The sequence below is a fragment of the Xiphophorus hellerii genome, chromosome 24, assembly GCF_003331165.1.
Source record: "Xiphophorus hellerii strain 12219 chromosome 24, Xiphophorus_hellerii-4.1, whole genome shotgun sequence".
NCBI classification, from domain to species: Eukaryota; Metazoa; Chordata; class Actinopteri; order Cyprinodontiformes; family Poeciliidae; genus Xiphophorus; species Xiphophorus hellerii.
Window position 1 is genome coordinate 7,908,734 of NC_045695.1, and position 20,780 is coordinate 7,929,513.

The 20,780-nt window shown below is 43.4% G+C and overlaps 1 protein-coding gene across 2 annotated transcripts in view; it reads right to left on the reverse strand.

Annotated features, from left to right (window-relative positions):
- The window catches only part of nrp2a (neuropilin 2a), a 68,348-nt gene extending 52,878 nt beyond the window's left edge, over window positions 1–15,470 (reverse strand). Inside the window, exons 1-2 of one of the 2 annotated variants that reach the window (XM_032556514.1) lie at window positions 14,756–14,831; window positions 3,971–4,148 (exon numbers count right to left, since the gene is read on the reverse strand). In XM_032556514.1, the coding sequence (XP_032412405.1) occupies window positions 3,971–4,148; window positions 14,756–14,831 (254 nt within the window). Of the gene's footprint in view, window positions 1–3,970; window positions 4,149–14,755 lie in introns of both variants that reach the window. The other variant, XM_032556515.1, reaches the window with a different exon arrangement.
- Window positions 15,471–20,780: the final 5,310 nt, after the last annotated feature.

A 20,780-nucleotide genomic window follows, 5' to 3' on the forward strand; every position in this document is an offset into this window, starting at 1 on the left:
CCTAAACATCGGCCAAGCGCCAAATATCGACCAATCCAGTGCTGAACAATTCCCTTCATCCGTGACCTTTGGGAACTCATCCATCTCTCCTTTCACCCTGAACCATACTCTACCTTCTCTTCCTCACTACCTTTCCTTCTGGCTATTGCTGATCATCTATAGATTTCCCATTACAAGCGGAATACGGGGATCGATTCCCCTCTACGCCCCTTGGGTACCAGTAAGAGAGCGATACAACACATAGAAACACACACACACACACCTGCAAACGGAGTTACCTGTCATGAGGAGGCAGTGTGTGGATTTACAGCTATATGTACATGACTGTGTGCGCATGTGACGTTACGAAGCTATATCATAAAACCTTCTCCCCAGAGGCGGAGTTCAATAACACATAACCAAATAAAAGAAAGAAAAGAAAACCCTCAAAGGTGGAAGAAATGATCTCCTTGACTGCAACTGTGCCGTTCACTGTTTAATTTGAGCATGTGAAATTAAAAGAGATCCTCCCTGGGCTAAAGAAGAGACAGAACGGGGGAAGAAAAAGAGGAAGCCAGACAGACTGAAAGAGGAGGATGAACCAAAATAGATATGAAGCAGGAGAGAAACAGGAAAACAAGAAGGAATCGTCTCCACCTCGAGCTCTTTCTCCGCTTCCTCAGCAGCTCCTGCTATATCACTAGGTAGCATCCTGGGGCTCAGTGATGGCAGATTGCATTAGAGATATGGGCCTGATATTTCATCTAGCCTTTATTACATTTAGTTCACATCAATCGGCTGGCAGCCTGGAGGTAAGAGCTATTTGGCACATGGCCGGACTCCCCCTGAAATGAAATCCCGAATTAAAGTGCCACCTCAGACACGGAGCGCCTACACGAGGCTGCCGATTTGATTGCTGCAGTAGAGCCGCGGTCTTTGGCTGTGTCCGAGTGCTGAATGGGGAGGGCGAGGCGGGGGGAGCGAGAAATCACCAGCTGGCCGGGTATACTAGCCAGAGTTCAGAACACATGCATGGGCTGAGCAAGCAGTTTTTCCCAGCTTTTTATGAGAGCCTAAAGTGCCCAGGGAGGGGCTATGATGGCTGATGAGCACTTTCACACTGACAGGCTGCATCTTTAAGTGTGTGTTTTTTTAAGCATCCAAAACATATAAAGCCTCAGAAGGGTATTTACAATTCTTGAATTTTGTCATTTTATCACTTGACAACAACTGTTTCATCTATTATGCTTACATTATATGTGACTAAACAACCATAAGTATTCCATAACAGTGAATTGGAGGAAAATATTAAGAATGAAGTGTAGGTATACGAGTTGTTATTCCCTTTTATTCTGATAATACTTACCCTTCACACCTAAGCAGTAAATAAAGTCTACCTAGAGAGCAACCAAGAAACCAACTGTAACTTTGGAGGAGCTGCACAAATCCACAGCTCAGGTGGGAGAATCTATAAGCTATAAGTCCACAGATCTGCTCTTTTTGGAGAAGAGAAAAAGAAACCCATTTCTGAAATAAATACTGTTTTAAAAAACATAGGGGACACGTTTTTTACCAAAATTGAACCTTTTGGCTTCTATGCAACTCGGTAAGTGTGGCGGCAAACTTACATGCTTAGTAGACATATACTCAAGACAACATCATGCTGTTAAATACAGGCTAATCCTGATAGAAACCAATTAGAAGCTGTGAAAGACTTGCAACTGTGGTGAAAGTTTACTGCCTTTCAGCAGGTCATCAACATAAGACTAATAATAAAATTCAGATGCTCTCCATCTAATCTGACAGAATTATTATGCGAAGAAAATTTAGCAAAAGCAGCTGGAGAAGTAATCTAGAAGACCGGCAGCCATAACTCCACCAAAAGATAGTTCAAAAAAGCATTGACTCAAGATTTTTTAGAATAAAAATGCACGCTGCATTTTTCAGATTCATATTTGTGAACACATATCGTGTTTTCCTCCAATTCTGCAGTAGATTGACATCATCAGTGCTCCTCTCCTCAGGTAGCACATTTCTCTCCGCTGCCGTCTCCCTAATCCCCGCTGCTATGCAGATTTTCAGCGCCGGCCGAGAGACTGAACCCCGCCACCTCTTCACCGCGCCTCCGGCTGTCCTTGTGGAGAACCGTGAAAACATGCAAAAAAAGTCTGCTCTCTGCTCTCGCCTGCTCACACCGTCATGCCTAATCGCACAGGCGGAAAAGAGGGAAAGGAACCTGCAAAGGGGCTACAAGACTCTGATCAAGCCTTGCAGAAAGCATTACAACAGGATGAAGAGAACAGAAATATCTAGTGCCTCGGAGGGGGAAAGCATCTTCTTTTGATGAGCAGAACATTAGTGTTAGAGGTCACGCATGCATAAATGTTGCTGCGATTTCCTGTTTTTTTGTAACTGGGGCTATTTTATGGCACTGGATGGATGGAAGCAGGAAAACGGGAAGCAGAGCTGCTAATGCTTAGTAAGTCGTCCTCAGTGCAAACACACAGGAAGAGTGTGAGTGGGAGTGTGTGTTAGAGGGCAGGCAGAGGCCTCCGACCCTCCAGGCGAGTGTTAAAAACGGGGGAAAAAAACTATCCCAATAAAACTGTCTGTGAAGAGGAAGAGGGGGGGGAATCAGCCTCCTCTCCGCCTTGCACGCCTTCGGGCTGTGAGAAACTCCTTATCAACAGCCGAGCTGGAAGTCAGCTGACTTTGCGCCGTTCGGGCCGCGACGCTGGGTGTTAACATATCGGCAAAAGAGATAATTACTCACCATTTCTGCCTCACGATGGAGAGCGACAGAAACGTCGGGGGGAACAGCACAAAGCGCAGGGATCAAAATAACATTTCCAGCTCGGTGTGGCAATGTGACACAGCCAAATGAAAAGAGCTGACAATCATCACGAAAGCCCCCTTTCACCCACCGAGCTACTGATGCGCTTGTGGATGTAGCATTTTTCTCCTGGCTATCTCTGAGAACAATGCAACAGCCACCATCTGGGATTATTAGATCCTGAATTTAAGGAGAGAGCGAGACAGAGAGAGAGGGGAAACAAGTAGTCGGGAAGCCTGTGTTCATTGTGCATAATGAACTCGCACATAAACTGCTGGGTGTGATGGGAAATATTCCCCGTCTCCTGGTTGTTTAAAACTGGACTCAAACAAAGGAGACAGTGATTTCCTTTGAGGTCAAAGACAATAGAAGCTCACATGCTTCTGATTATTCACGTCTCTGATATAAGAGCTGACCAGTTTTATCTAGATAAACAGCTGGATTTCATTTACTCCCTCCTCCCCCCTCTTTTGCCTGTTTATTCTTCTCTGCCCACACCATCTACCGTGACTCGGCTCTTTGATCCTGTTTTGGTTTCCTTCACTCCAACTGCCCTACATGCCCAAATTCAGCTCCACAGATTTCAAAAGCGTCCTGGTATTTGACTATCAGATGGAGAAGTTTGTGTATGTGTGTTGGGGGGGCGGGTGTTTATACTCTTGATAATGTCTCCAAAGTTTCCCCATTTTTTCCATGGATTAAATATATTGAAACAGCTCTTGACAGGCATGCAACCTATCTTCAGCTCTAGCTGTTTGAAAAACTCTCTTTATTTTTCTTCAAAAATAAGTTTTGGCTTCTGCAGAAGCTCTGAATTAACCTATGATAGGAAAAAAAGCTGTATGCTTTTTATATGCTACTATTTCTTTAATTTCTTCGATACAAATGAATTTTTCCAACTCCTGGACAAATACAAATATTTGTCTAAAAGTTTTTATCTTCTTCTCACCTGTTGTCTCTATTCCACACAAAAATAGGTACATAAAAAAAAAAGGCTGTAAGTGTTTCAAATAAATTAATTTAAAGTAGTACATAGTTTGTGTAGGTAACTGTCTCTGCACAAAAGGGTTAAAAGGTTTAACTAGTTTCCATCATTCAGGCAGAGAAATGCCACTTCAGGTAAGTAGACACAGCTCCTCCTCTTCCTCCTGGTCTTACTTGCAGTCGAGCCTCTCGATCTCGAAGTGAGGGTTGAAGTTGAGGACGATGCGCTGCGAGGTCTCCGGCGCCTGGATGACCCAGTGGCAGTTCTGATGAGGCGGGTACTCCAGAGGATAACCGGGTGAGGTGATGTAGCCGGGCTTGCTGGCGTCCAAGACGCCTCCACAAGCTGAATCTGTGGTGAAGACGGAGCACAGAAAGAGGCCGGTTATTCACCGTTCAAACGCTCATTTTGAAGCATTTCCAATATTTCCACGACCGCCATAAAAAACGCAGTTCTCTCTTCTCGGTGCGATGATGCGATGAGCAACAGATGAGCACTAAAACAAAGAAAGCAATTTAGGCCTTCAGATTGGTGGAAATTGAAAAAACTTCTCCATTGTGGATTCTCAATGCACTACTAAAACAATACAAGATGATGCATTTATTGGAACACACACACCCAAGCGAGGACACACACAGTCTTTTATCCCCTCCTTCCACACCCAGCCTCTTATCTCCATCCTTCTCCTTGGGGAGCGTTCCTCCAAGTGTAATTGTTGCTCCGGCAAGCCAATCTGCAAACATTAGGACACATTCCCCGATCCTATCGTGCTCTCTCAGGAACAATAGCCTGCCAATAGCATCGCTTGGAAGGCTGAGGCAGGAAGTGACACGCAGACGGCCTGTCTAGCGGGTTTCTGAGGGGGTCACCCCGACTCTGTATTAAGAAGCTAACGCTGCAACAAAGAATCCATTCTCTGCTCGCACCCTGACGGCCACAGTGGCTTTGGCGCTTTGCGTTATCTCGCGCAAACACGCCAAACACATAAACTCACAGGCACAGACAAAGGGAACATGGATAGCAGTATTCTGCACATACAAAAGGACGAGTCGCGGGCGCACACACACAGCTCTGGGTATGGCCGTTCCTTTATTACGTTTTATTAAAGCAGGAGACATGTTCTCCATGACAACAGCAGGAGCTGGTTTATTGTAGCTAACGCTGTTACGGCTGCATGCATGTGGGTTTGCTCATGCTCTGGTGGGAACTGTAAATCTAATGAACTTTATATTGAACTCAAACACCTCCACATTATTATACAGCTGTTGTTCAGTGGCAGACAAGGAAAACATCAAACAGATGAAGGAGATCTGGCAACAAAAAGCCTTAATGTTCTAACTTGGGGTTCAGGACCACGGCCATGCCGCCACTAGTCAACAGGAAAACCTACTGATGGCTTGTTTGTTTATGTAGTACACACAGTTTTGTTTTCTTCAATCATCCCTACCTTATTCTTACTGCCCCACCCAGACTCCTTTTCCTCCAGTCGTACTTTGTACAAATCCCTTTCATCCAATCTATCAGCCTCATAACTTCTTACAACTCTTTTCCATCCCAAGAATACCGTCCATCCTTCTTCATGACCTCCTTTCATCCCACTCACCCTCCTCGTTCCTTTTTAACAAACATCCACCTGTCATCTTTATCTATTTTAACATTTCATTATTGTACATACCACTCTTCACCCTCCTCATTGGTCTTTACAGCCTTTTTTCATCCCATTCATCCTCCTTGTGCCTTTTTACAAAACATTTTCATCCCACTTGTCTCCCTCATCCCTCTCCCATATGATCTTTCATGAGATTTTCCTGATGAATCTCATTCTTTCTCCTCTCTTTGAAGAGAAGCCACAGTTGTGGTCCTTGCTGTTGAACTGATTGTTAAACACTGTAGTTGCATTAAAAATGCAGCCGCCTACAACTAGATTTAACCACTCAGCCTCTGAATCCAATCGGCTCTTGACATAAAAGGGCCGATTTATTTATTTTGCCAGTTTTCTTTCAGATTTCTGCGAACACTTCAATAGAGAATGAAAGAAAAGGAGAAAAAAATACAAGCACCAAAGGCTTGACGTGTAATAGACCCTTCAAGTGTTGGCATTTTCACCGCCTATTGTGCTTAAAAGGCACACTTAAGATTCTCTGACATTTGACAGAGCCGCGATGGCTTTCTTACTTTGTTACCAGAGAGGAGCGACGCCCACGCTTTGCGCATCAGCCCCTCGCAGCTGCCGGTGATTTCATGCAAGTGCGTGACTCCGGCTACAAATGCACGCTGAATTGCATGCATTAGCACACACCCAGCTGCTGCTGCATGTTCAAATGCACACCCACGAAGGATGACACCTTTGAGGGCCTGTCAATCACAAGGACCAGCAGAGATGGGGATCGGGGGGAATCAGCAGGCAAAAACTGTTCAAAAATATAGCAGGGATGGCAAAGAATGGCTGAGATGGACAGGAAGCCTCACATGCACACACACAGACATAGCTTTATCTGGTGTGACTGTGCAGACAGACAGTCATTGTTGAGAAGCCCATGGAGGGAACGGTGTGAAGGAGGCTATCGGCGCTCAGAGCCTCAGCAGATTAAGCCCTTTGGGGAGAAATCCTGCAGCCTCAACACTTTTTTCCTCTGAGCTGCCCATTGAGCGGCCTCCAAGGAAGGTGGGGAGAGAGTTGGAGAGTGGAGAGAAAGGGATTACAGTGGAGAGAAAAACTGGTGGAGGAAGAGAGCGGGGATGAAAGGGAGGAAGAGGGAGACGAGTGAGGAGGGATGGATAAAAGACGGATTGAGGCGGAAAAAATGGAGAAGGGGATTGATCGGGAAGGGGGGAGGAGGAGGGTTGATTTATGATGGGTGGGTGTGGGAAAAAAGAGTATGGGAGAGGACAGGTGAGTGACAGATGTGTGGAGGAAAAGGTGATGAAGAAGTATAAATTCAGAAGGAAAGGTGGATGCAGAGAACCTGACGAGACTCATTAAGACATGCCTGCTCTGCGGCGGCTGCCTGCGGACACTGACCCCTCTGTGAAACCTCTGTCAGTCAGCTCACACACACAGACACACGCATTCATAAACATATGCACTATATTGACAAAAGGTGCTCCAATATTTTGAATAAAATCCAACACAAAGACTGCTTCTGGAAGTATTTGTTCAAGAATGGGTCGCTCCAACGTGGCACCATGATGGGATGCCACCTGTACAATAAGTCCATTTATGAAATTTTGCCACAAGGGATTATTCCACAGTCAGATGTTTTCAAAATAGAAGCGACTGAGATTGACAACAACTCTGCCACGCTGTCAGAAGCTAAGTGACATGATGTGTCAAAGGCTGCATCCCTCCAAAAGTCATAAGACCTTCAGAGTAGCTCAAGAACCCTGAAGAGGGCTTCATGGATTGGATAGACATCACTAAGTAACTGCATTCAAGTGCAATTCAGAGTGTTGGAATCATTGGTGTAAATCGTGGCCACAGTGACTCTGGTTTAGTAGACATGTTTGAGTGACGGATCAGAACAAATTTCCCTGAATTGGAAGTTTGGGAGACCCGTACTTGCCTGACTGAATTGTCAAGTGTCATTTTCGGTGGAGGTGGGATTATGATGCGGGGCATTTTTCAGGAGTTGAACTCGTCACTTCTTAGTTCTCAGAGAAAGGAACTCTGAATTACTGCTAGGAGATTAATTGAATTGATTAGTTCATCAAATTTTTTGTTTAAGATTTAATTTGGATTGTTTTTTTCTTACCAATGCGCTCCTTTGGTGTCCATAGTTCAGAGTAATGTCAACCTGAACTGCCATCTTGTTGTAGCGTGTCTTATAACTTCTACTTACTTAGACTTTGAATTCAGGTCAACCCCCAGAAGGGATGATTGAAATAGAAGCCAGTTTCTGAAAATATTTTCTTCTCAAAGAAAAAAGAGAGATAAAAATCAGAAATTGAATTTAGTGTGAAACTGAAGATTTCATTTTTAAGCCATACTGCTACACATTCTACTCTGAATCCTTGAGCATATTAAGACTTTTGGACATATTTTTGCTTCATTCAAAAACTATTCCCCAAGCAAAGTCCTTAAAGAAGCTTTCTTGTCCAACATCAGTGTCTGACCTCATGAATACATTTCAGGTAGAATGATCACAAGCTCTCATAAAGACACTCCTAAATCTTTTGGAAAGTCTTCCCAGAAGAGTTGAAGCTGTTACAGCTGCACAGGGTGTGTCGACCTAATTATAAACCCCATTAAGAAGAGGATAAAACTCAAGTTGATATGTATGTGAAAGCAGATGAGCAAATGCTTTTGGCAATATAATGCATATGTGTGTGTAGTCACTGCCATATATCAATAGATGAGTGCATGCTCTTTTAATTTCTTGGTCATCTTTCACACTTAGTAAGCAGAAAGAGGCTCTCTTGTAGTATGCGTGCGTGTGTTTTGAGTGTTTTCGTCAGTGTGACTTGTAGGGAAGCACTCAGGAGCTGCCAGAGAGCCTCATGAATTACACCCGTCTCGTCTTGTGGAGAAGTCCATCTGTCTCCACATACACACACGCGCGCTGCATATGTTCCTTCCATGCAGCCACCAAAACCTCATTACGCCAGAACAATGACGCTAACTGCGTCCGCACGAGGCGAGTGTGTTTGCAGAGTCGAAATAAAATTAAAATCTAGCAGAAGCACCGTGAACCTCTCTATGCTCCTGAAGCAGCTGCACAATCTAATTTTGGCAGATTGTATCAATGAAATAAGTAAACTCACTCTTTGCATGTGCGCGCATTTGAGTCACTCCCAATCAACTTGGACTGGGAGACGTCTTTATCTTCGTTATCAGAGAAAATGTGCAAATGTCTGCATGTCTTAGCTCATGTCCTGCCGTGTGTGCGTGTCTGCGTGATTGTGTGTGTGTACATTCATGCTCTCATTTCTATTAGCTGCCTTATCAGGAAAGCATGGCTTCACGCTTTGGGATAAGCGGCGAGAGTGAGGAGGAGGAGGGCTGATAAAGCCCTTCATCATTCTCGTGCCCGTACCCTCCCAGCCCACCACCACCATTACCAGCACCTTAATTAAAATGTGCTATCACCCTGAGAGAGGGAGGAAGAGGGCCGAGTGGGCAGCAATCACGCATTCATTCAACAGTAAGGCCTGGGTTTAATCTCAGACATTCTGGACTGAACCAAAGCAGAAGAATCTTTATGAATCAAACAACATTTTAAAGAAGAATGAGCTCAACTTGGAAGATTATATCAGCCTACATAATTCTACAGAATCTTGGCGAAGGACTGCTGACTTTCATGTGGAAATCAAGGACCCAGAGTCAGGAGGAAGAGAAGAGATTCAGATTCCTTGAAGCTCGTAGTGAAGTTTCCACAGCTGGTTCTGGTCCCGCTGCGTTTTCTAAAGTCAACGCCGCAAACTACCAGGAAATTTTAGAGCATTTCATGCTTCCTTGTGCTTAAAATGTTTATGGAGATGCTGATTTCATTTTGTAGCAGGACAACACTGCGAAAGGTGCTAAAACTTGGTTCAGTGACCATGGTGGCACTGGGCTTGATTGGCCAGCAGACTGGCCTGACGATGCAATAATTCATGCAAAAGGAGCCCCAATCAAGTACTGAACTCATGTACTACAGAATAATTTTGAATGGGCTGACATTTTTTATGTAACATTATTATTTTCTGAGAGACCCGTAGTCATGCAGAAGAGAGAGATTTATAAAACGTCTTGAGGCAGACGGTTACTTTTTGCAGTTAAAAAGGTCATAACTGCACAAAAGTGAACAAGTGAAGAGGGGAAAACTTTTTTTTTTGTTTGATTTTGACAAATCAAATTGTTTTCTTAGTTTGGATTATTCCCCCTCCTCCCTCTCGTTCCATCATGTGTCAGGTTTTCACACAGTGTTGTGTTTCAAACCCCTCGGCCATTGTGAAAGACACAAGGAACAGGGGGAAACAACAAATTTTCATGGCTCAAAAACAATGCAGCTGAGTTTGAGCAAGTATGAACAAGAGTGTAAAAACTCTTCACAGCCTAGCAAATGAATGAATGTCCTTCAAGCCGCAAGCCTCCTTGCTTCTGGTGCGTTTTTTGTGACGCAAGCAGGAGATACAGTTTCCTGGTTTTAGTCATGTCCCTTTCCTCATCAGTTCTACAACTTTGAAGACAATCGGCAGCAGTCATCCCCGGAATGTAACATCCAGAAACAGTATTTTTTTTGTTATACAGTGCTAAATGAGTTTAAAAGAAGATCTTAACCAACAAAAGCCTCATCAAAAGCAAATAAAATCCCCAAATCCTCTTTGCCTCCCTCTTTCCTCCTCCCTCTCTAACAGGATAAGTGGCCCATGCTAATCAGCTAAATGCACGGAGCTGGCCATCCTGATCAATGCTTCAATGGATCAATGAAGTAAAGCAGATGGCTGCAGGAAGAGGGGATCTAATCCAGAAGTCTACCTATCATGTCTCCTTGTCCCTTGATGCACTCTAAGAGTCAAACCTGCGCTGCTAAGGCACTTCTTTGCACAAAAAAGCTTTCCTCCTCATCTGGGTGGAAAGGAATAAAATTGCAGAGCCGGCACAAGCAAAGGAAAGCTGTGTGGAATCAAGTAATGCTGTGGTAATTTTCGGTGTGATTTGTTGGCCCTCCACCTTACAGAGAGTTAGCTTCCAGGAAAACTGACTTCTTTAGAAAGAAAAAAAAGAGAGAGAAAGAGACAGCAAAAGCTCAGTAAAGCTGTTTTTTTTATTCACACCCTTGACTGTTCTCTTTTAAAACCCTCTGTGTGTTCAAATCAGCTCAAAATCCATTCAAAAACACTTTGGCTCTTGACAAAGCTGACCCCCCGCCGCTTCTTTTCTAAGCCGGTCCCAGAGCTCCAGCTAAGACCCCCCAATGTGGCTAATGCGACAAACAGAAAGAGCAAGCTTTGTTTTATTTATCGGGGTCTTGTTTTTAATTTCACCCCGAGCGCGGCGGCCCGTTTCCAGGAGCTTTGCGAGGAGCCCGTGACTCCCATACCTGACTGGTATCGAACCGAGCGCTCCGTTTGTCTTCGGCTATGAATGCTAATGGGTGACCTTGTTTTTGCAGCTGATGCCACCGAGGGCAGGCGGCTCAAAATGCAAAAGCTTTGAGAGGAGCAGGGAAATAGAGGAAGAACATCAAACTAATTAAAATGACAAGAAATTTAAAAATTGAAGCGATTATCACATGTAATGTCAAAATAATATGTATGGAAATTACATGTGGTCAAAATTTGACAGGCAAGTATATACTATATTCAAAAGTGCAACATCAGTATCCACTCTTTATGAAGTGAACAGTCAATCAAACATTTAATGTCAGACAAAAATGGCTTTAGTAAATTAAAAAAGCAGTTTTCAACTGTCTCAAAAAACACCTTATATTCTGATCTATCAGCAAATCAGACTGTAAAATCTTACAAAACCACTTTTACGCAGTTAACCAGCTGAACACAATTAGATAAAACTGTGAAAAATATTTCCAAGAGGTGCTGCTCCACAAAAATGACTCAAAAAAAGAGCATCAACGGCTCCTAGAAGAGGCCTATAAGAAGAACCCAGAACATCTAACGCCCTGCGGGCCTCACTTTCCTCAGTTACGACTGGTGCAAAAGATGCTGGGTACAGAAGTTTCAAGACCAAAACCACTGCAAACTAAGAAAGGCACAAAGACCTGTGTTGGATTTGCTAAAAATTAAAAATAAGACAAGAAATAAAGGAAAAGTTTTTGGAAGGTTTGTTTCATGGCACATAGGATCTAAAACTAACAAGAGTATTTCAGAAAAAGAGTAACATACTTGGAGTTGAACATAGTGGTGGTGGTATGATGATCTTTGCTTTTATGCATTAGGACAACTTGCCATATTTGATGGATTCATTAGTTATGTGTTCGCTATCTGAAAATATCAAAGTTTGTGACCTAAAGGTCAAGTGAATTTGGACACTGATCCACAGAACACCAACTAATGCCCCTCTGAATTAAACAAAGTGAAGGTTTTGGTGTAGCCTAGTCAAAGTTTAGGCTTTAATCCAATTCATATGCTTTGGCTCATCCTTAAGTAGGCTATTTATGCAGTTATTAATGCTGTTTGTACCAAAATATAAACTGCATTACATATAAAACATCATCTAAACTTGAATTAAAGAAACATATTTTAATTAGAATATGACATTTAGGTCTGTTGTACAATTATCCTCACACTAATGTAATGATGTTGACATTTAGACAGATTTTTGTAAAAAAATATAAAATGAAATTTACATTTTACTGTAGACTTTTTCACTACTATTTCTTATATCAAGCGTTAAAAGCTTTAATAAACATAACCCGCCTCAAGAAGAAACTTATTCAAAGGATGCACAGCCACCCACTTAATAAACATGCAAATAAGCTGGTTAATGGCTTGCATATTAATGTTTATGGTAGCAGTAATTATGCACATATCATGGAGTCAAGCTATTGTGATTACAGCACAGAGTGTAAATTTCTCTGCTTTAGAAAGAGCGAGGCGCAGGAAAGTAATAACGGATCTCTAATATTTAGATTTCTTCTGAGCGCTGAGACAATCCAACGCGCCTGGGGCCAGAATCAGTTTGCTCCGAAACATTTAAAAAGAGCCCAGTGAAAACATATCACGTTACTACAGTCTGCCATCAAAAGCCAGAACTTCTGATAGCTTGGTTTTGTAACAAGTCTGAGTCAAAAGCAGACTTCCCCTCTTTTTTTTTTCTTTTTCTTTTTTATCTTTCTCTGATTTTCCCCCACATTAACTGCATCACCCGGTGTCGCCTTGTAACCCTTCATGCGCTCTGTTCCCTCTGTCCAGTGCCATTTTGACTCCGTGACCCCCTGCACGCTTTGATGTCCCCTCTGTTTGAAGCACAATCCCCCACCCTCCCTCCCTGCACTGGATCTGCTCCCCAAGCCCTCCTACTGCTTGTTTCTAGTGCGGTTTAGTGGATGGCATGCTCTCCTCTCCTCTCCCATTCCCTCCCCTGTCTGCTCTGCTCTCCGTCAGTCTCTGGCTGTAATGTGGCTCTTGAGGCACGGACATGTGGCGCAGTGTCTTTGGCAGGAGAGGGAGAGAGTAAGAGGAGCTTGGGGGTTGGGGGGCAGAGATGCCCAATGACTGCCAGGAGAACCACATCTGTCTCTGATCTGTGAGTACATGTGCTGTACAACACACACAGCCAGAACGGACGACTCCTGCTGTAAGCTAGACGTTTTAAGAAGAGGAGGAAAAGCCCAAACAGAGCAACAGGAAGAGTGTTTACTTCCAACTGTATGAGCAACCAGACTGCCATGGATGACCTAGCCTCATGTGTCATCCTACCGGCCGCTTCACTTCTGAGCATGACGAGCCCTCAGAAAACAATCAGACCACTAGATCCTGGGCTAAATGTTTTGCAGAGCAGTAGTTCCATTTTTAAACCCTAATTAGGTGCATTTTCAGTACTATGTGATCTAGTTACTAAAATGTTTTTGGATGGACAAATCATAACCAACCGAGGACAGGGAAGCTGAATTTGTCTTTGCGCCTGTAAATCCAGTACAAATAATTGCCTGCTACTATGTGTGGCCAAAAAGTAATGGTTCTAATCAACCTGGACTCCTTCTCCCAACGAGAAAGCTTGAAGTCGATCTATGCCGAGCACCAACACCGGCTAACCCAAGGACTCAAAACCTCCTAAATCCATCGCTGACCACAATCTCCTGTTTTTATGATCTGATTATAGACGGCTCGGCGAAAAGCCCCTTCCCCAAAGTCGCCACAGGCAACTCCTGTCTTCATGCACCACAGGAACTCTGGAGAAAACATGGAGCTCCAGAGGGACAGAGAATGGTGAACTTTTATCCAAATTCCACCAATTTAAAACTGTCACATTTGAAAGACTTTGTAGAAGATAATCCCACAAATTTTGGCACAAAAAAATCTGGAAAAATGTTTCTTTCCTCTAACGTGCTTTGAAAAGAATCCATCTCAACGCTTACTTTAAGCTGTGTGAGGAGAAGAACCACATTTAACACTCGAATTTCAACACAGAACATGGTAGTGGCAGTATTATGCAGTGAGGATGCCATTGATTTATCAGGTACTTTAAGCAGGTCAGTGACGGACAATCTTTTTAGGATATGGTACCAAAAAAGTGACACCAACAACCTGATCACAACCTGCCGGTTTAATAGTCATCTGACCAGCGAGAGCGCTGTGAGCCCCCTGCCTCGAAAAAGCACCTGGAGCTACTGGGAAAGGGAGAGTGGTGGTCGCTAATGAACGCCCTAATGCGTGAGTCAAATCCCGCAATGACAGAGTGGCTTTTACGCACGCTTTCTTGGCCACCAGCAAAAAGTGGTGAAAATTGCAGGTTGCAGAGAGAGGTCCAGCCCTCTCTGTAAAACACTACAACCCCCCACCCCCCACATCCCCGTCCTAATCGGAAGAGCTTTTTAATCAAGAGAATGGGTTTGTTTGTTGTTGCTGATTATTAATTAGAGTAAATCAAGGAGAGAGAAAAAAACAAAAAACAAGGAGCCAAACGGGAAGTGTCCGAAATTTGAAATGCTTCCCGTTTTTCAGGCAGCTGCTGATGGTTTCAGTCCGTCTGGGACATGATTGCTTCCGTTTTTTTCTCTCCCTAATTTAGCAAATTAATCAGTTTGGGAATGTTTGCCTCACTTAACTGTACACATCTAAAAAAAATGTGCGTATATTTCTACGATTACGTAAAAGAAAGATCCTTTTCTGCATTATATTCACCGAACAGAGAGAGAGGAGAGGAAAACGGTTTGTGGATTTCACCAAGTTATGTCAGATGTTTAGGAGAGCTGGAAGACAAAAATCAAAACGCATGACGCCCAAACTCTGGAAAAAAAAAATTAGTTTAAAGGTGACGATCCGTGCGCCAAAACCAAGAACTAACTCAAACTCACCGCTCTGTCCTCCGACTCCACATCCCAAGTGACACAGTGTTATTAAAAATCCAACCAGCGTGGTGGGAAAATCCATCTCGGATCAGGCAAAAAAATTAAAAATAAAATAAAATAAAAATACAAAAAAAAAATGAGTGTCTGCTGTTTCCACTTTGTTGGATTTAAACGCTGCAGTTGCTCAAAAACACAAAAATCCACATCCACTTCGGTCAAAGCCAAATTCTAGAAACCTTTTAAATTAAAGGACCCCCGATATTATTACAGGACCATTCGCTGGGAAACAAGAGCATCGGAGTGATGCTCTAAAAACTCATCCAAGAAACACTGAGGGGGCAAAGTTCTTGTGGAGAGTCTGGACAGCGGCTCCAGGGTCGCGTCAAGTTCCGACTCAGGCTCCCCTGTCTGTCCGAGTATCTCCCTCCTCTGCCGCTCCTGCGTATTTTACGCACACGGGGGTCGCTTCTCCTGCAGCGATCTGAAGCCCACCGCCGCGCTCCGAGCGTCGGATGCAGCTTTCCCAAGAAATCAAACTGGAAACAATCAGGCACGGAAATAAACGACCGGTCTTCTCCTGTCTGACACACCGCTCATGCCGCGCCGCTCTCCGCTTCACAAGCCCTGCGCTCCGCTCCTGCTCCGCTCTGACACCAGCGTGCGTCCCGTGTCTGCCTGCGAGCTGTGTGTGCAGCGTGTGTGTGAGTGATCGCTCTTTTGAGCTGAGCAGCTATCGCGTTACAGTCACGGCGCCCGGGCTCCGCCTCCTCTACCCCTCCACCTCCTCCAGCCCTCCTTCCCTCGCTCACTCCGGTTCCTCGCCGTTTATTTGAGAGAGAGAGAGAGAGAGAGAGAGAGAGAGGAGAGAGCATGCCTCCACCCTCTACCCATCCCCAACACACACAGCCCCTCTTCCCCTGGAAGATGCCACAGATATGAGCTCTTCCACAGATAAAGCCGAGATAAAACCACATTGTTATGGTAAAACAAGGGACCCCAACTTCTCCAGGGGACGTTTTATCTCACAGCACCGGCTCAAGAAATAAACGCAGCGGTTTGCAAGTGTGCCTGTTGTGTTCAGTCTAAACTTTTCACGCCAAAGGTTGCCCCATCCTTAATAGGAAAACTGTCCTGTTGGTCAGATCAGGCAGAAAATGTCATAGAACACCAGTTTTAGCGCAGATTAGAGTTTGGACTTTGACTAGGACATTTTATCGCATACATTTTCTGTGATCAAAACCATTTCTTTGTTGCTCTGGCTGTGAGTTTAGAGTTATTCTTCTTCTGGAAGGTATTCATCTTCTAATTGACTCTGAGGCGTTTCTCTGCCCATGCTGAAGAAAAGCCTCCCCAGAGCATGATGCTGCCACCACCATGTTTCCGTTTGTTCAGGCTGATATACAGTGACAACTTTCCTCGCAGTAAGACCAAGAAGTTCAGTTCTGGTCTCATCTGAAAAAACAGCCAGAGATTACCAACATATTTTAATGATGACCGTCAATAAATTTAAAGCAGACGGACATTTTTCACCAACCTACTACTAACCCAGCCTTTTAAAATATACTGTCATCTTAAATAAATGCCTGAAATCATAAAACTTTGGTTTGTTGACAGTTAAAGTGACTACTTTTATTTATTTATTATAAGAGACAATCATTGACTGGCTGGCTGCTAGGCACAAGAGAATCTTGTGCATTTTGATTGGTTGAAGCACTTGAATCTTAAGCACGCTATATCCTATTTCAAATGCAAACTGAACACAACTTCTTGATATTTTGTAACATTTTCAGATATTTCTCAACTGTTCCTAATACATTTTTGATAATCGCTAATCATTTTTTCGTAATTTCTGATCAATTCCGGTAATTTACGATGTTTCTCTAAGAAGAGTCCAAGCAGAGAAGTGTTTTACAGTAATGTTCAGTTCCAGCAGTAATTTAAGGGATTGTTTTAAAAATTGGTATGAGGTCACACTTATTGTATCTTATTCAACATTTCTAAATAACAGTATAACATGCAAACATTAGCGGTTACCGCAGTAATTACAATCAAATAAGCACAAAAACACACAAGTACATTGTCTAATGTGCTTCAAAAATGTCCTTCAGGTCTTGGGCAAAATCTTAAACACGCTCAACTTTGCAGTTGCAACCAGACTGAAATGCTGCTACGAACACATTCGCGAGGCTCTACATCCTCGAAAGAGTGAGAAAGGGAGGAGACATGGCGCACGGCCGCCTTTCACCACGAAAAACACATCAAACAACCGAGGCAATGTCAGGGCCCTTAGCCCACCATAGAGAGCCCACCTCAGCCCAGCCCAATGTCAGCCCTGCAATCAGCCAGGCCTAAATACAGAGCGGGGAAGCCGTGTAATGACACAGTAGTGAGGCCCAAAATAATCTGCTGAGAAAGGCCTCTGCAGTGTCCAGCCCATGTGCCCTGCCTGTGGCTTGTATTACCTTGTAATGGAGTGGACTGGCAGTATAATGACTGCATGTAACCTTGCTGGAATCTTTATTTGGAACAGCTCTGTGCATTCCTACCGGTCAGGACTCATGGGAATCCTTCTGAGCCAACACAATTGTTTTTAGGGGGGACTTTTTACCCCAGGCTCCTACAATGACAGGAATCAAACTTAGTGCTTGGAGAACTGGAAGAGGTTCAGCTTTTTCCAACAAACTTAATTCTCACTGGATCCAGGAAGTCCTGAGACGTAAATGGCGTCGACAGAGTGACCCCCGATGCCCTTGACAGAAGGTTGTGTGACGGGTCTGCGTGTCCCCTCGTCTGTCACCTCGGTCAACTGTCATCCCCCGGCTCCTTCTCGCCACTCCGCCCCTCCTCTCTCTTCTTGACTAGAAGACATCGACTTTCTGCTTTCTTGCGGCTTGTCAGTCATTTTTAAGCCCATCCACATCCGAAGGATGGGCGGCTGTCAGACATCAATGAGATTGGTTAATCTGAGCCTCTGGGTGGGGTGGAAGAGGGGTGGGGGGGTAAGAGGGTCTTTCTGCTGGCATAAACCAGTCTGCCATGTGCTCTATTCTGGATTTGCCCATGCTTGTGAGATTACACACCAGACATGAGTGTTAGGTGTCTAGAGAGCTCTGATTAAACGCTTTGTGATGAGAAAAAGTGATCTTTGCTTAACCTCGCTTCGACCCTTTCACAGAGATAAGGAGAGGCGGAGAGAAGAAGAAGCAGGCCATGTAAAACCGTCAAGCAACAGTGGGCTTACTTTCTGTCCCCCCGCCCCCCATTCCTGTCCCTGAGGGTCATTTGATAGTCTCATTTTCCATTTGTCAACATCTCTCTCTTTCCACCATCAGCTTTCAACCCCCAAAATATTGGGTCAACACTCAAGTAATGGAAACTGACCTGAGAGGGGGAAACAGCAAACGTTGTGAGCAATATAAGTTGGTATATTATTGCTGAATTGTTAACTGAAAACATGCATTGCTCTGTAATAGAACTCATTCCACATTTTTCACCTTACAACCACAAATGTACTGTTTTAATTGGCGCTCTATGTCATAGTCCGACAGAAAGTTGTTTTGGTTTTGGATTATTTTCTTTCCTTTTATGTTTCTGTTTGGTGATATGTTTTGTGTTTGATTTATGAAGGGATAATTTTGTGTAATTTGATGTGTAGGGCATGCATAAATATAAGCCTTGTGCTTCTGCTTGTATCTTTTCAGTCAAATTGTTTATAGTGTTTTAAAGTGTGCATAACAAATTATTTGATGACTGACTGAATAAATAAATTTAAAAAATCAAATCAAATCAAAGTAGTGCCTAAAATTCAAGATTATTGTGATATAATCAGTGAAGCATGGGGGTGGCAACATCATGCTGTGGGGATGTTCAAAAATTGTTTTATATCAAAATATTCTGATCGGATACAATCACTTCATCTGCACAGCTGGTGCACTCTGAAATCCTACAAATAGCTTCATGCTAAAACAGCAACACCACTGCTGGAAGATGCTATTTTGAGCACGTCTCTGTGTAGGAGTCTGTGAAAGCGCCGCAGTTCTGAAGTCAAACCTGTAGTTTTAACGCATGAAGCTCTTTTCCTGGTGTGTTTTTCCACAGCTCCCACCATCTGCTTTCTCTCTCATCCCCCTGCTGCACAGAACAGCCAACAAATGGCTGTCGCGCAGTCCAAATCCTCACCTCAGCACACCTGCGCTGGGTTCACTCATGGGTGGTAGAGGAGAACCCAACAGAGTCCCCTCCCCCCCCACTCCCTTGGTTGTACGGATGTGTGTGTGTGAGAGAGTGTGTGACAGAAAGACAGAAAAGAGAGGGGAGAGAGATACCAGGCTGTATACCGCCTCGCTTATCACAACCTGCCCCACAGACTGACAGCATGACTGATAACTCTCCCTCTCTTTCTTCTCCTATCACACACTCCCCTACTCTTTCAACGCCTCTCGCCATCTTCTCGCTGTCACCTCCGCAGAGCTGGTTTGCAGGTTCAATTCTGGTTGAGGGCCTCGACTTTGGTCTCTTTAAGCACAGAAACCTTGTTGCTTTAGTGATCATGAGTTAGCCTCCACTCTGGTAATGACATAAGACCGTATGTTATGCATCTAAATAAATTAGAACATCATCCAGAGGTTGGTTTATTTTAGGAATTTAATTGAAAAAGGGAAGCTGGAAACAGGGATAAACATTAAACCTTTTAAAATTGGATTTTGATGCAAAAATGTTACAATCATTGGGAAAAAGTGACTATAAGTTCATCAGTCAATAAAGGTGAGTACTGGGAAGTTAAGTGGAGGGAAAAATGCAATTAAAAAGCTAAGCATACTGTACAGCACGTGGACATACCGTTCAGTAGGTCAATATTTCTGAATTATTAATTCTCTCTGATACCTTTTTCAGCTGCTATCCTGAAAATGCCTATTGATGCCTATTCAACACATACCAAATATTTTCATCATCTAAAAGTTGTGAGTATGAACAACATCCATCCATTTTGAGTTAAAGTATAGGGCTGTATGTATGTGGACCAGATAATGGATCATACAGAAATGTATGTTGTAATTCAGTTTTCAAAACCAGAAAACTTAAGTATTATCATGCTGAATTATATCTAAAGCTGCTGATTTGGGTCATCTATTGTGTCCAAAATTAATACAATTCAAGTACAGGTGTAAATAAACGGAGGGGGTACTCATTGGCTTTATACGATATATATTTATTAATTAAAATAACATTACAATTCACTTGAAACACAACATTATTAGCTAGATTCTGATATTGAACCTGTATATTTTAGTCTTGTAGGTTTCAATTGGACCTCAGCAAAAGAAATCCCAGTTCTTCAGTCATAATTTAGCAATGGCAAACTCTGCTGCATGCTGAATGAATAAGAGGAGATGTACAGAAAAAAATAGCATCATAACATAAATGTATCTTAAGGATATACTGAATGGTTTTTGGCATTAAAACTCTCCCCGCTGTGTGTTTAATCCTTGAAATGTCATGTTTAATATATTTCTGTCGTCATGCTGTTCTTAGCTGTTGCGGTGACCCAATTTCCCCTTGGAGTCCCTTAAAATCAACTGATCCTTATCTTTTAAGTACATTTGCATGCATTTAAACCACGGATCGTAATCTAACTTGAGATACTTCCTTCTATCCACACATTCCTCCAGTGAAGAAGCTCCATGTTATTCCCACAAGGCCCTTGTATCTTCTGCAGTTTCTTGACTCACTCCAACTGTCACATTCCTGATAGGCCACCCAAGTTATGGGCATGCCCTGACCAGGGTAATAATTACTCACAAACCCATACTTTAACCTTCTACTGTAATGCTTACGCAAATCTTCCCTCTGCTGTTGCCGTCTCCTTGGACTATATGGAAACATCTGGTGTCTGTCTGCCGTCTTCCCACTCCTCCTCCCTCTATTTTTTATGATTTTTTTTCCCCGTCAGTGCTACTTTCAGTGGCAGTAACAGCTCAATCATCAAAACACTTCAGCTGCAGTAAGAAACAACAGTCGTGCCAGACAGAGA